Below are 15,364 nucleotides of genomic sequence, written 5' to 3'. Positions count from 1 at the left end.
TTTACTATGTTACTATGTAAATTTTATTGTATCTTGTAAATCCAATTGTCATACTCCGACATTTTTGCTGGGAAAGCAGGGAGTTTTACGTCCAGCCAAGTAACACCAAGGACTCTCACAGCAATGATAATAACCCAACCCAAAATGCCCACTTTGGGTGTGGGGGTTACCCAAACCCTGTCTCATTTGATTTAGGGTGCCCCGAATTTGTTATGATTGTATCTTAAAATTCAAGACAGTCCCAGCAAATTGGGAACAGTTGGCAGATACATATGGCTTTGTGCATTTTTTGGGGTTTTGGTATTTCTTGACCAAAAGTAAATATGTTTTGGGTGCTTTTTTGTACTGTTTAATACAGAGTGGAATTTACAGAAGTGTCAGAAAGTGAACCTCCTCGGTAACAGCATGCACAGCCAACAAACAAAACTGGCATCTACTTTTACATTTAGGGTGAACCAGGGTTAAATGGTCTTAAAGGATTGAGGGGTGAGCCAGGTCAAAAGGGTGACAGAGGACCACTGGGTCTTCCAGTAAGTAGAAAAATCTATTCAATTTCACCTCAATCCATATGCTTCTTTTCTTTTATTTCAACGGTTCCAGTGAATGGCATTCATCATTATATTTACATACATTGTGATAGCAAGATTTTGGCACAGAATCACATGATCATATACAGTGCTTTGTAAAAGTGTTCATACCCAATTAATGTTTCCACATTTTTTTTCACTTTAGACCCACAAATCAGAGTTGTATCTATGTTTTCCAACACCTGTGACACAAATTAATTTTGGCGCCCCCAAGCGGATTGCGTAGTTGTTATGTGACTAATCATTCATATGCAATTTCCAATAAGTATGAAATGCGATAAGACTGTCCACCCATGCTGCTCATCCTGTGCCCCATCACATTTTTCTCAACTCATGCTGTTTACTCACTATCTCCGCACTAATCTACTAATTCCCCGTCTCACCTCATACTGTGTCTGCATATATTCCCCCTTCACTCCCCATACTGTGTCTGCACCCATCCCCCCTCGCTCTTCACCCTATGTTCACATAAATTCCCCTCTCACTCCCCATATTATGTCCGCATCTATACCGCCCCTTTGCTCCCCATACTGTAGCCTCAAATTTACCCCCACATTCTCCATACCGTGTCCTTAAATTCCCCCCATCCCTTGCTCCACACACTGTGTCCTCAAACTTCTTCCCCCACTTTTGCTCCCCATACTGTGTCCATATACACTCCCCCCACCCACTCCCTATACTGTGTCCATATACACTCCCTCCCCCGTCGCTCCATCCATCTTTACATCAACTCTGTCTAGCTTCTGTGTCCCTGTAGAAAAAAAGCATTATGCTGCCACCATATTTGATAGGGTAGAGTGTGTTTTCAAGGTGATGTGCAAACAAATACTTGCTGCTTTGTGTTGGTATCACATAGAAAATTCTAATAAAATACATTTGTTTGGGATTGTAACCTGAAACAAATATGGAAAATTTCACTGAGTATGAATACTTTTTTAAGGCAATGAATATATAGGTAACATATTGTGTCTTACACTCACATAGCATTGTGTTAATTTCCTGATTTCTTCCCAGATACAATTAGCATCAGTATAATATGTAAATAATCCATCTGCTTAATGTCCACATTAATGGTGTCTGAGTCGATCACATGTAATATGTCTGGATTACATGTTTTGTAAATGTGATTCTATAATATGACCTCACACAATAACCGTGTGCACTTTTATTTTGCTTTCACTATAACTGCTTTGCAAATGTGCTAATCTAATTTTTTATGATCCTTAAAAATGGTTCACATTCACAATACTGTGCAAACGTTTTAGTTGGGTTTGAAAAATTGCTACAAAGCAAGAATGCTTTAAAAATAGAATTGTTAATAGTTTATTTTTAGCAAATAAAAAAAAATTCAAAGTGAATGAACTTAAGAAAAATCTAAATCAAATCACTATTTGGTGTGATTACCCTTTTCTTTCAAAACAACATCAATTCTTTTAGGTACACATGAACGCAATTTTTGAAGAAACTGATCAGGGAGGTTGTTCCAAACATCTTGGAGAACTTACTATGGATCTTCTGTGGATGTAGGCAAGTGCACATCCTCTGTCTCTTCATGTAATCCCACACAGATTTGATGATGTTGAGATCACAGCTCTGTGGGGCCACATCATCGCTTCCAAGACTCTTTGTTCTTCTTTATGTGAGGATAGTTAGTTCTTAACGACATGGAGTTGTTGTCCTGCTGCAGAATTAATTTGAAACCAATCAGATGTCTCCCTGGTGGCACTGCATGATTGATAAATATCTGTTGTTTCTCAGCATTGGGCACATCATTAATCCATACCAATTCCCCAACTCCATTTGCTGAAATGCAGACCCAAACCTGCAAGGAATCTCCACTCTACTTCACTGGTGGCCTGTAGATACTCATCATTGTACTGTTCTTCAGTCCTTCAGTGAACAAACTGCATTTGGTTAGTCAAATATTTCACATTTTGACTCATCAGTCCAGAGCACCTGCTGCCATTTGTCCTCCTCCTAGTTCCTCTGTTTTTGTACATGGTTGAGGTGTGTGGTCTTCTTTCCATGTTGAAGGTGAGAAGAATAATTCCACAGTTTCGGGAAATCTCCTTCTTCCAGTGAATGTTTGCTGAATCTCAAATCGAAAGTTACTAAATGCCAGCAAAGTAATTCAGACCACACAGAGATAGCTGGTATAAACTCCTCTCAATAAGAGCAGGTGCACACCCCACGTGCATTGCTACAAGCCTTTTTATAGAGCAATAATGGGTTCATCTCTTAGCAAAATTCCTAGCAGTATGCCATTGGCTTTTTTAGAAATACATGCAGAAAGCAGCATATGATAATATTTATGTCCATACTTGGTATTTCCCCTCCAGCCCTTCCATTGCTCATGGGGCATCACATAGCACCTCAGTCATGGAACCAAACTCGTGCAGATGTAACCAATCATTGACATTATCAATCTCTTCATTCTGTTCCCTTATATTAGACATCAGCTGCAGGCTCCATCTTGCTACTCATATACAAAAGAAAGCTTGGTTATAGAAAAGTATGTATATATATATATATATATATATATATATATATATATATATATATATGTGTGTGTGTATATTGTATTCTCACAATGAAAAAGCATTTAGAAAAATATATTGTATTCTCACAAAGGTATTGGGTTTTAGTAGCCATTCTCCCTAAAGAATACGTCCAGACAGACTTTTCCAACAGTAAAGGTTGTGTAGTTGGGTCACACTGGCTGCTGTCATTTCTGAGCTCACGTCACTGCAGGACATCTTATTTGAAAGGGAGGTATGCATGATGTGTCTTTCATCTGGTGCACTAACTTTTCGTAGATGACCACTGCATTTATGGCTCTCAACATTGCCTGTTTCTTGGTCGTTCTTCTTAAAAGGATCTTGAACAGCACATTCTCAGATCTTGCTGATGTGACTACCTTGTATTTTGTTGCTGAGCTCAGTTTTGCCATGATGTATGCACCTGTGGCATGAAACTGTCTTGCACGACCACAACTTTATAGCAGGATTTGGCTTCACCTGACATAAATCCTACAAAATACCTGCATTTGTGCAAGTATACCTAGAATTGGTGATTGATGCTGTTTTGAAGACAGAGGATGGTTACACAAAATATTATAGAGGTTATCCACTCCTTTTACATTGATGACCTATCTTTAGGATACGTCATCAAAGTCTGATCAGCTGCGGTCCGACACCCTGCAACCCCAATGATCAGCTGTTTTCGGTGCCAGCAGCAGCAACAGGTAGTGGGAAATGCTCAGTTCCAGAGCTTCCCTGTCTTCTAATAGTGGCCGCAGCGGGTACTGCACATCCACCTAATATTCATTTGATTATGAGGCAGATGTACAGTATCAGAAGACGGGGCAGCTCCGGAACTGAGCATCTCCTGCTGCCGCCGGTGGCACCGAAGACAGCTGATCGGCGGGGCAGCCGGGTATTGGACCCTGACTGATCAGACATTGATGACATATCCTAAGGATATGCCATCAGTGTAAAAGTAGTGGACAACCTCTTTAAATACAACCCCTTTCATTTTATTTAGATTTCTCTTTTGTTCATTCACTTTGCATTTTGGTAATTGATAAAAAAAAACTATTAACATTTCTATATTTTTAAAAACATTCTTACTGTGCACCACTTTTTTCCACACCTGCCTAAAATGTTTTGCATTGTTACTGTACATTTTATACTGTGTATGAATGTATGTGTCAGGCCGAATTCTTGGTGCACTCAGACCCTGTCAGCTGCCAGAGTCCTAGTTATTAGGCACTGTCAATTTGATACTTTATCTTTCTAAGTGAAAAAATCTATATCTGGCCATTTTCTCATGTCCATTTGAGTCCACTTTCTTCATATTTTGATCATTTTGTTTGATTATATAAGTATGTTATATTAAAATGTCATATTTTACTTTTTTTTTAAAAATTATAAAATAAAGTTTCATGTCTGAAGTTTCCAGCAGATGGCGTCAGAGCTTGAGACAATATTACAATGCTAAATGATGATAACATTTACTAGTGATATAATTAAAAAATGATCAATTATTTTTTTCACCAAAAAGTAATTATTTACCCCTATTTAAACTGCTGGTTACATTATAATAAGAATAGAAAGGCTCAGCATCAGGTAACAGAACCACTGATAAGACATGAATTCCTACATTTCTATGGAGGATCCTCAATTTACCATTACACAAAGGGGTGCAAATACACTCCCTGAAAGAAGTTATATCGCTTATCCATGTTATGTAAATAAAAGCTTATAACCTGACTTTAAATTCATCCATTGGTTTCATAAATTACTCTTTTGAAAGCTGAAACCCTCCCAAACTTGGTTTAGGTTATGAAAATAAAGTTGCTGCAAAGCTGAAATATAGATCATTTAATGAACACAGAAAGGTCAGATTTTGGCAAGACAAAAGTTTTGTCACCCACAGAAAGTAATGTGAAATTCAAACAAATAATTAATTTCTAATACAAAGATATGTTGCATAACATTGGTGAATGAAGTTGTGGTGCTATTAGAGCCATATTTAATATTTTGTGTGACTTCCATGCGCTTGAAGGATTGCATCCATGCGGTTCAATAATGATTCATACAATTTATTGATGAAGTCATCAGGAATAGCAAAGAATGCAGTCTTACATGCCTCCCAGAGTTCATCTAGATTCTTTGGTTTTGTCTTTCAAGCTTCCTCTTTCATCCTACCCCAAACATGCTCAATGATGTTCATGTCTGGTGACTGGGCTGGCCAGTCCTTGAGCACCTTAATCTTCTTTGGCAGGAAGAACTTTGTTGTAGAGATGGATGTATGAGATGGAGCACCATCCTGCTGCATAATTTGACCCCTTTTATGATTGGGAATGTAAGAGGTAGCTAATACTTCTTGATATTTTAGGATATTGATATTGCCTTCCACCTTGCAAATGTTTCGCATACCCCATACTGAATGTAACCCCAGACCATGATCTTTCCACCACCAAACTTAACTGTTTTCTGGATCCATACGGGCTCCAGTAGGTCTCCTGCAGTATTTATGGTGGCTGTGGTGTAATTCAACTGAAGATTCATCAGAGAAATCCACCTTCTGCCACTTTTCCAGCATCCATCTGTTTAGCAGGCTGTGGGACTTGGCAAATGCCACATGGTTTTTTAATTGTCTCTTGTTTAGTACTGGCTTCTGGGCACTGATTCGACCATGGAGGCCATTTGAAGACAGAATCCTATAAACTGTTCTAGTTGACACAGGGACTTGAAGTGACCAGGCCTTTTGGAGCTCTGCTGCAGTGGAAGAGGGGCTGGCTTTGGATTTTCTAACCAACAAACGTTCCTCCTGAGCAGTTGTCTTGCAACGCCTGCCGGACCAGGGCTTGTCAAAAACATCTTCAGTCTCTTCAAATCTTTTTTTAATTCTCTGTACTTGACGCTGAGACACATTAAAGGTGCCAGCCACCTCTGCAGTGGATCTGGTCTTTAGCCTCTTCATAATTTAAGGCTTTGGTCGCAGGGTGGATTTTTGGTATGTTGTCAGAGGTCAAGTTGCAGTTCAACTGAAGGTCTGGGGTGCTGTGTTTCTTTTTATACACACCCACTTACCATGTAAACTAGGATTGGGTGCATTATATGACAAGGCAACAAAACTTTTGTCTTGCCAAAATCTGACCTTTCTGGGTTCATTAAATGATCAATATTTCAGCAACTTTATTTTCAAAACTTAAACCAAATTTGGGAGGGTTTCAGCTTTCAAAAGAGTAATTTATGAAACCAATGGATGAATTTAAATTCATGTTATAAGCTTTTATTTACATAACATGGCTAAGCGACAGAACTTCTGTCAGGGACTGTACTTTGTAATGATTTTTGTATAACATGATTAAAATGTTAAAGAATTTAATAGGCCATACATGGAAAGAAAGCATTGCTAAAATATTGAGGGACGTGCCTATTTTGATTCTGATACTTGTATGTGTAAAATCATTTTTACCACCATGAAAACTCTGTATGTGTCAATTAATCTAACCTCTAATACTACAGGGATCAGGTACATTGTCTTTTAGCACTTTACAAAAATGAGTGGAAATCCCCCAGCCATTCCATAGTCTGTGTGGCCACTTGTATTGTGTTGTTCTTACTCCATGTGCTCATTACCCACTAATCTCACGTTCTTGTCACCTATGTTATACCCATCGTCTGTACCTCCACCTAATCATACAGGGAGCATCTGGCTTAGACGGAAAGCTAGGACCCAGGGTGAGTGTTTTGTGTCTTTTCACCTGTTCAGCAATATACAACACTGAAAAATACCCAAGGATAGGGATCATTAGAAAAGGATTAACACATTTCAAGATACTGTAACGTAAACTCAGAACTATATGGAAAGGCCTGAATTTGTTGATGAATCAGTTTATTGGAAAGTACCAGTTAAAGGAATCATTCAATAAAATTCCCAAGATAGTGAACTATTTAAAAAATATTGATTATAATCAAAAACTATGAATGATGTGAAAGGTAACAATAAAATCTACTACATCGCTTAGATATACGTTCTCATGGCGGAGATGGAGGACTCTGCACATAAACCATTGAAAAGCTGTTTTATTAATCACAGCTTTATTAAAAAAAAAGTCAAAGACTGTCACTGTTCAAAATACTTTTGTGCCATTTTAGTCCTAATTCTCAAAAAGTTATGTGAAGGACTAAAAGAAACAGTAATGCTTATTTTTTTTCATATCTACACCCCTTGATTGTCTATCAAACTTAATTTATACATGGTGTTCTCACTTCCCTGAATATTGGCCCGTTTCTTCTCATCTCACTCTATCTTGATTCCCATACTCCACCCTACATGTTATTTTAATATACTCAACTATAAATCTCATGATACATCAGCACATGAGCAACTAGAGCTAGTACCATCTCTGCCCATAGAGTTACACAGATATACAGTATATATCTCAGTTACCGATGATGATTGGGCAGCTCCTGTTACACAGACATAATGAAGGTGACGACAGTTCAGCCTCCTGACTGAATATATATATATATATATATATATATATATTTACAATCAGGAGGCTGAACTGTCGTCACCTTCATTATAGCTGTGTAACAGGAGTTGCCCAATCATCATCGGTAGCTGTGATAGGAGATTCTGCCTTCCCCGTGAAGAAATTCAGTGGTACAGTTTAGGCAGGCAGTTTTGGCAACTAAGGTAGGGACCCCTTCAGAGAAAATAAAAGCATGTAATTCTCTTCGGGTCTCCTACACCTATCAAGCAGAAGAATACTATGAAATTTCAACTAGACAGGAAAAACAAAATAAAGTAATACTGGTTAGAAAAGTAGTAATTAGGGGATTAGTGACAGGATAAGTAAAAAAAAATCATTTAACTTCCAATTTAATGGATTAAGTTGGCAAGCTTTGGTAAATAAACTAGTCTTGCAAAAGTATTCGGCCCCTTGAATTTTTCAACCTTTTCCCACATTTCAGGCTTCAAACATAAAGATAAAAAGTTTGATGTTATGGTGAAGAATCAACAAGTGGGACACAGTTGTGAAGGTGAACGATATTTATTGCTTATTTTAGATTTTTGTAAAATTAAAAAACTTAAAATTGGGGCGTGCAATATTATTCGGCCTCTTTAAGTTAATACTTTGTAGCGCCACCTTTTGCTGCGATTACAGCTGCAAGTCGCTTGGGGTATGTCTCTATCAGTTTTGCACATCGAGAGACTGAAATTCTTGCCCATTCTTCCCTTGCAAATAGCTCGAGCTGAGTGAAGTTGGATGGAGAGCGTTTGTGAACAGCAGTTGTCAACTCTTTCCACAGATTCTCGATTGGGTTCAGGTCTGGACTGTGATTTAGCCATTCTAACACCTGGATACGGTTATTTGGGAACCATTCCATTGTAGATTTTGCTTTATGTTTGGGATCATTGTCTTGTTGGAAGATAAATCTCCGTCCCAGTCTCAGGTCTTTTGCAGACTCCAACAGGTTTTCTTCAAGAATGGTCCTGTATTTGGCTCCATCCATCTTCCCATCAATTTTAACCATCTTCCCCGTCCCTGCTGAAGAAAAGCAGGCCCAAAACCATGATTCTGCCACCACCATGTTTGACAATGGGGATGGTGTGTTCAGGGTGATGAGCTGTGTTACTTTTACGCCAAACATATCGTTTGGCATTGTGCCCAAATAGTTCAATTTTGGTTTCATCTGACCAGACCACCTTCTTCCACATGTTTGGTGTGTCTCCCAGGTGGCTTGTGGCAAACTTTAAACAACACTTTTTATGGATATCTTTGAGAAATGGCTTTCTCCTTGCCAGTCTTCCATAAAGGCCAGATTTGTGCAGTGTATGACTGATTGTTGTCCTATGGACAGACTCTCCCACCTCAGCTGTAGATCTCTGCAGTTCATCCAGAGTGATCATGGGCCTCTTGGCTGCATCTCTGTCAGTCTTCTTGTTTGAGATGAAAGTTTGGATGGATGGCCGGGTCTTGGTAGATTTGCAGTGGTATGATACTCCTTCCATTCCAATATGATCACTTGCACAATGCTTTTTGGGATGTTTAAAGTTTTGAAAATCTTTTTGCAACCAAATCTGGCTTTAAACTTCTTCACAACAGTATCACAGACCTGCCTGTTGTGTTCCTTGGTCTTCATGATGCTATCTGCACTTTAAACAGAACACTGAGACTATCACAGAGCAGGTGCATTTATACGGAGACTTGATTACACACAGGTGTCTTATATTTATCATCATCAGTCATTTAGGACAACATTGGATCATTCAGAGATCCTCAATGAACTTCTGGAGTGAGTTTGCTGCACTGAAAGTAAAGGGGCTGAATAATATTGCACGCCCCAATTTTCAGTTTGTTATTTTTTACAAAAATTTAAAATAAGCAATAAATTTCGTTCAACTTCACCATTGTGTCCCACTTGTTGTTGATTCTTCACCATAACATTAACATTTTTATCTTTATGTATGAAGCCTGAAATGTGGGAAAAGATTGAAAAATTCAAGAGGGACGAATACTTTCGCAAGGCACTGTATATAACATATGAAAAATCCTGGACAGTGTGTATCCACTGTCAGAGCAGCGAAACCACCCATACATAGTTTGAGAATTATTTATGTAGAAGTGGCTTTTATATATATATATATATATATATCCATTGCTTATTACAAGAACATATCCATCTTTTTCCACCAAGCTTATGAAGAGCCCATAACTTATAAGCAAGACGTTACAAATACTGTGCAGAGAAATACATTTCAGTAGTCGACCTCTATAATGCTCAGGAAACTAAATTGTCCATATAAACAGGTTTACTGTCTAATAACTAGATGTGTTACAAGCTTCATTTAGAAAACACTTTGAATGGCCTCCGTCTCCTACTTATCTTTTATTATTCAATTCTTCAAGCATGATCTTCTCTTATACAGGCATGCGTCTTTCTCTTCACTGGCTCTGAATGCCAAGTTCCAAAATGATCTCTGGTCTATACACCTGAAATTGTACTTAAATTTAATCTGTCAGCAGATTTTTGCTATGGAATCGGAGAGCTGCATGATGTAGAGGCAGACAGCGATGTATCACTTACTGCACTGCTTGGTGTAGTTTTGTTAGAATGCCTGTTTTCCATGCTGCAGATGTAGCAGTACTCAGAATGCTGAACTTTGTATAACCCCTCCAACACCACTGATTGTCAGCTTCCTGTGTACACTGTCAATTGTCAGCAAGCTGCCAATGATTAGTAGGGAGGGGTAACACAGATCAGCTGGACTGCATCACATTCAACACAGTCCAGCATTGATAATCTCATGCTGCTAAAACACTGATTGTATTGAAAATAAAGCACACAGTGTAGTAAGTGATTCATCACTGGAATCCGGCTCTGAGTCCCAACATTATACTTTTCTCAGATTAAATAGCAAAAACCTGCTGACAGATTTCCTTTAATTTAGAGAATAGAAATTTGCCAGAAACTGTTTATTCCAAAAAAGCACCATCAGTTTATGTTCTTGTTTGTGCCTTGTCTTGTTTCATGTATTCTTCATTGTTTGCCCTTCTATATGCCTCCGCTGCATGATTATCTTCTAACTAGATTTCTTTCTCAGTCTTTCTACTTCCTGTGCTGCCAATGAACAAAGAGGGAACTGCTCCACCAGTATCAGTGTTCTGATCCACAAATGAGTTTACTGTGCTTTTTACATTTTTTTTTAGGGCACAGATGGACCACTTGGTCCACCTGGTCCTGCAGGTCCGAAAGGTGACAGGGTAAGTAGTCCATTTTACACTATATCACAAAAGTCACATCAGCATTGAAAAATGATGTATTATATAGCTTTGTTAAAGCACCACTGCAGTGTTTTGGGTTTCTTTCACTGTTAGAGTGGTGCTTTTAATCTAATTTCCCTGCCCCTACTCATATACTCACCCTCCGGTATCTTCACTTTTTTATCACCGCCGCTCACATCAGCCTCCAGCAGTTGGTGACCTGCTGGATCTATCCATGTTTCATGGAGCAAACTGAAGGTCACTCTTCAATACACATCAAAGAGAGCCTCGTTGTGACCTCATGCTGGCTCTCATAGACTTGCATTGACACCTTATGACATATGACATAACTTCTGACTTCCAGACAATTAGAAGTCGCATTCACAAGATGGAACCGTAAGAGGTGAAGATAGCGGAGGGTGTGTAAAAGACCTGGGATAGGGACACTAGATTACAAGCACCACTCCAGCATTATTTGGTATGAACACTGAACATCAAACCTCAGGTTCGCTCATCTCTAGTCAGCATACATAAAGCACCCAAACTTTAAAGTTCGGGTTTGCTCATCTCTAATAAGGACTAGAAAGATGCAAATATCATTCATCTTTGTGAAATAAGGTCCTACCAGAATCCTTATTAAACGTTCTCATGTTTTACACTTACAGGTCATTCACAATCATAAACGTGGGAGCAATATTATGAATGTTATTTTTTTTTTCAGGGAGAAAAAGGTGGTGTTGGTGATCCAGGACCTAGAGGACCATATGGTCTACCTGTGAGTCATTAATGCTTAAATTCCAGTATTTCGTATTAGTTTAGTCAATACTGAAGTGTAGACAGTGAGGATGCTAAGGTGGAGACAGTAGAAGCAACTCAGGGTCTAGATTCAAAGTGAATTAAAAAGGCAAACATACATTTAAAAAGGACTTGTCATTTACCAACATTATGTAATTATTTTACCTCGTGTAAATCCTCATGTTCTCCCGAGTATGACATTGTTATTTTTTTATTATTATTATTTTTATTATTTATTATTATAGCGCCATTTATTCCATGGTGCTTTACAAGTCAAAAGGGTGTACATAAAAAACAAGTACAATAATCATGAACAATACAAAAATAAACTTTTACAGGATGAGAGAGCACCTTTTAGTTACCTAAGTCCAATCCCTATACACACTTCAGTTAAACTGAACTACAACAACTTGGCACCGGAATACCGACTAAGAATGAAGTGAATCGATACAATTTACTATGAAATCTTATTTTATTTTCAATAAATTAATTTAATTGACAATATCAAACAAGAGAGCCACCTGGGGGGCACATTGTTCCAGAATTTAAATATCCTTCCTATCCTTTATAACATATGTTATTGAAATATCACACAGACCAGTGACATATACCATATATTACACCATCCTGCTACTACAGTGTGACACAAACTGGGACAAAAAGGTCTATTTTCATCCAGGGCAATGATATATGGCCTCAGGTCACAATTATATGGCTGGATCGGCTCTCCTATTACTTGTGAAGCACAAGCTAACATATTATATAGTACTAGCCGATACCGCCATCCTATATGCTATGCCACCTTCCATCACCCTTGGTGAATAATCCCATCATGTCATACTCATTTAGCAACAGAAAATCCATCATCCGGCTGGGCGATTATAACACTGTCCATATGAAATAACACAGCGAACCAATGGCGCTAATTATAGAATAATTAACATCAAAAAGGCAGAAAGTACTTACATTGTGCAATAGATTATCTGGCCATGTGTCCCTCCACCCCTGACGTACGTTTCGCCACACGCTTTATCAAAAGGGGGCGCCCCCTTTTGATAAAGCGTGTGGCGAAACGTACGTCAGGGGTGGAGGGACGCATGGCCAGATAATCTATTGCACAATGTAAGTACTTTCTGCCTTTTTGATGTTAATTATTCTATAATTAGCGGCATTGGTTCACTGTGTTATTTCACATGGACAGTGTTATAATCGCCCAGCCGGATGATGGATTTTCTGTTGCTAAATGAGTGTGACATGATGGGATTATTCACCAAGGGTGATGGAAGGTGGCATGGCATATAGGATGGCGGTATCGGCTAGTACTATATAATATGTTAGCTTGTGCTTCACAAGTAATAGGAGAGCCGATCCAGCCATATAATTGTGACCTGAGGCCATATATCATTGCCCTGGATGAAAATAGACCTTTTTGTCCCAGTTTGTGTCACACTGTAGTAGCAGGATGGTGTAATATATGGTATATGTCACTGGTCTGTGTGATATTTCAATAACATATGTTATGAAGGATAGGAAGGATATTTAAATTCTGGAACCATGTGCCCCCCAGGTGGCTCTCTTGTTTGATATTGTCAATTAAATGAATTTATTGAAAATAAAATAAGATTTCATAGTAAATTGTATCGATTCACTTCATTCTTGGTCGGTATTCCGGTGCCAAGTTGTTGTAGTTGAGAGAGCACCTTGCCTGCGAGGGCTCATAGTCTACAGGGGATGGGTGAGGGTACAGTAGGTGAGGATAGAGTTGGTTGTCAGAGGTGTACTGGTCTGAGGGTTATTGTAGGTTGTAGGCTTGTTGGAAGAGGTGGAGCTTCAGGTTCCTTTTGAAGCTTTCCGCGGTATGTGAGAGTCTGATATGTTGGGGTACAGTGTTCCAGAGTATGGGAGAGGCGCGGGAGAAATGTTGTATGCGATTGTGGGAAGAGGAGATAAGAGAGGAGTAGAGAAAGATCTTCTGAGGAGCTGAAGTTGCGTGCAGGTAGGTACCAGCAGACTAGGTCACAGATGTATGGAGGAGACAGGTTGTGGATGGCTTTGTATGTCATGGTTAGTGTTTTGAACTGGAGTTTTTGGGCAGTGGAAAGCCAGTGAAGTGATTGGCAGAGTGGCGAGGCCAGGGAATAGCGAGGGGAGAGATGGATTAATCTGACTGCAGAATTTAGGATAGATTGAAGGGGTGCAAGAGTGTTAGAAAGGAGGCCACAAAGCCGGAGGTTGCAGTAGTCTAGGTGGGAGATAATGGGGGCATGCACTAGTGTTTTTGCTTTATTTTTGTTTTATTCCAGTGCCTTTCCATTCTGGAGATATGGCTCCCTTTTCCCTTTATACAAATCTGGTTTTGTTAGTCAAAGTTGTCTGATCCTCATAAAACTGCGTCCACAATCCTTTGGCTACCTAGACTAAATTTACATACTGGAAAGAAAGGGTCCTATGTCAAGAATAGAAAGGCACAAGAGCAAGAAAACAACTCCAGATTCAGGAGAACAGATAAAATAGTTACATAGTAATGGCGAATGACAGGTCCTCTCTAAAGTTTAGATTAAAAGACATGTGAGTTAGTCTTTGAAATATATGAGTGTACATGTGATACATAGATGTACCAGTTAATGGGGTTGTCCACTACTAGGACAAAGTATTCTGATTCCACGTTTCCCCAGGTTACATAATAAAGCCTATACTCACCTTCTGTATCGGCGCTATTCCAGTGGTGTACGAGATAGCGGTGCTGGGGCTCACATGGGGTTATGACTTCACACAAGCCCTCCATCCAATCAGCGCTGACTTCTCTCTCCCCTTCTTCTGTCCAAACAAATCAATCAACAGGAAAGGAGCGCTGCAGCTACTCTCACTTCCTGTTGATTGTTCGTTTGGGCTGAAGGAGGGGAGAGAGAAGCCCGAACTAATTTGGGCAAGACATTACAACCTCACGTGAGCCCTGGCACCGCAAGAATGGTGCAGGTATTGGAGGTGAGTATAGGTTTTATTATTTACTTTGGGAAATGAGGAATAAGAAGGGATAGTCCTAGTAGTGGACAACCCCTTTAAGCCAAAGCAGGAGCCACTCATATGCATCAGATTTCCTTTCTTGTTCATAAAAAGACCTTGCCTCTGTGGCATCTAGATATTTTTAGAGGGTATAAAAGGTTTTTTTTCTGATGGGAAAACACTACTAATATATATGCAGTTCAAATGCGCTAATAGCATATGCTCATACTGGAATGTCTTTATGTACATACATGTGGGTATAGTATATACAGCGTGTGGAAATTGTACATAGGATTATTTCCTGCTTGTCTGTTTCACTGGAAAAAACCAAGCCAGAAATAGCTACATATCGGGAACAATACTAGACTGAAGATAAGGTAGATGTTAGTAGAAATGGATACATACAGTATATGCACGTGCAGTGCTAAAGGTCATGCAGTCATTAATCACAAGTGTACCAATCTTTCCTACAGGGCAAAGATGGGGAGCCTGGTTTAGATGTAAGTTATATGGATGAAACATGCTGTATGTTGTGCATGCTGTAAGAACACACCACAAAACATTTCACTTTCATATTTTTATTATTTTGTTTTCCTGTTTCATCTTTTTTCTTTTCTTTTACTGTATAGTAAAGTAAATGCACAGGTTTAATATATTCTAATATTTGTTTGGACAGGATTGTGATATTTTGAGA

The 15,364-nt window shown here is 39.0% G+C and overlaps 1 protein-coding gene across 1 annotated transcript in view; it reads left to right on the top strand.

Annotated features, from left to right (window-relative positions):
- The window catches only part of LOC142311129 (uncharacterized), a 237,355-nt gene that overhangs the window by 181,009 nt on the left and 40,982 nt on the right, over positions 1–15,364 (top strand). Inside the window, exons 27-31 of the mRNA XM_075349272.1 lie at positions 450–530; positions 6,803–6,838; positions 10,819–10,872; positions 11,594–11,647; positions 15,144–15,170. Coding sequence (XP_075205387.1) covers positions 450–530; positions 6,803–6,838; positions 10,819–10,872; positions 11,594–11,647; positions 15,144–15,170 — 252 coding nt within the window. The remainder of the gene's footprint in view (positions 1–449; positions 531–6,802; positions 6,839–10,818; positions 10,873–11,593; positions 11,648–15,143; positions 15,171–15,364) is intronic.

The sequence above is a fragment of the Anomaloglossus baeobatrachus genome, chromosome 1 (assembly GCF_048569485.1).
Source record: "Anomaloglossus baeobatrachus isolate aAnoBae1 chromosome 1, aAnoBae1.hap1, whole genome shotgun sequence".
NCBI classification, from domain to species: domain Eukaryota; kingdom Metazoa; phylum Chordata; class Amphibia; order Anura; family Aromobatidae; genus Anomaloglossus; species Anomaloglossus baeobatrachus.
Note: the sequence above shows the minus strand (reverse complement) of the source record. Positions and strands in the feature narration are given on the sequence as shown.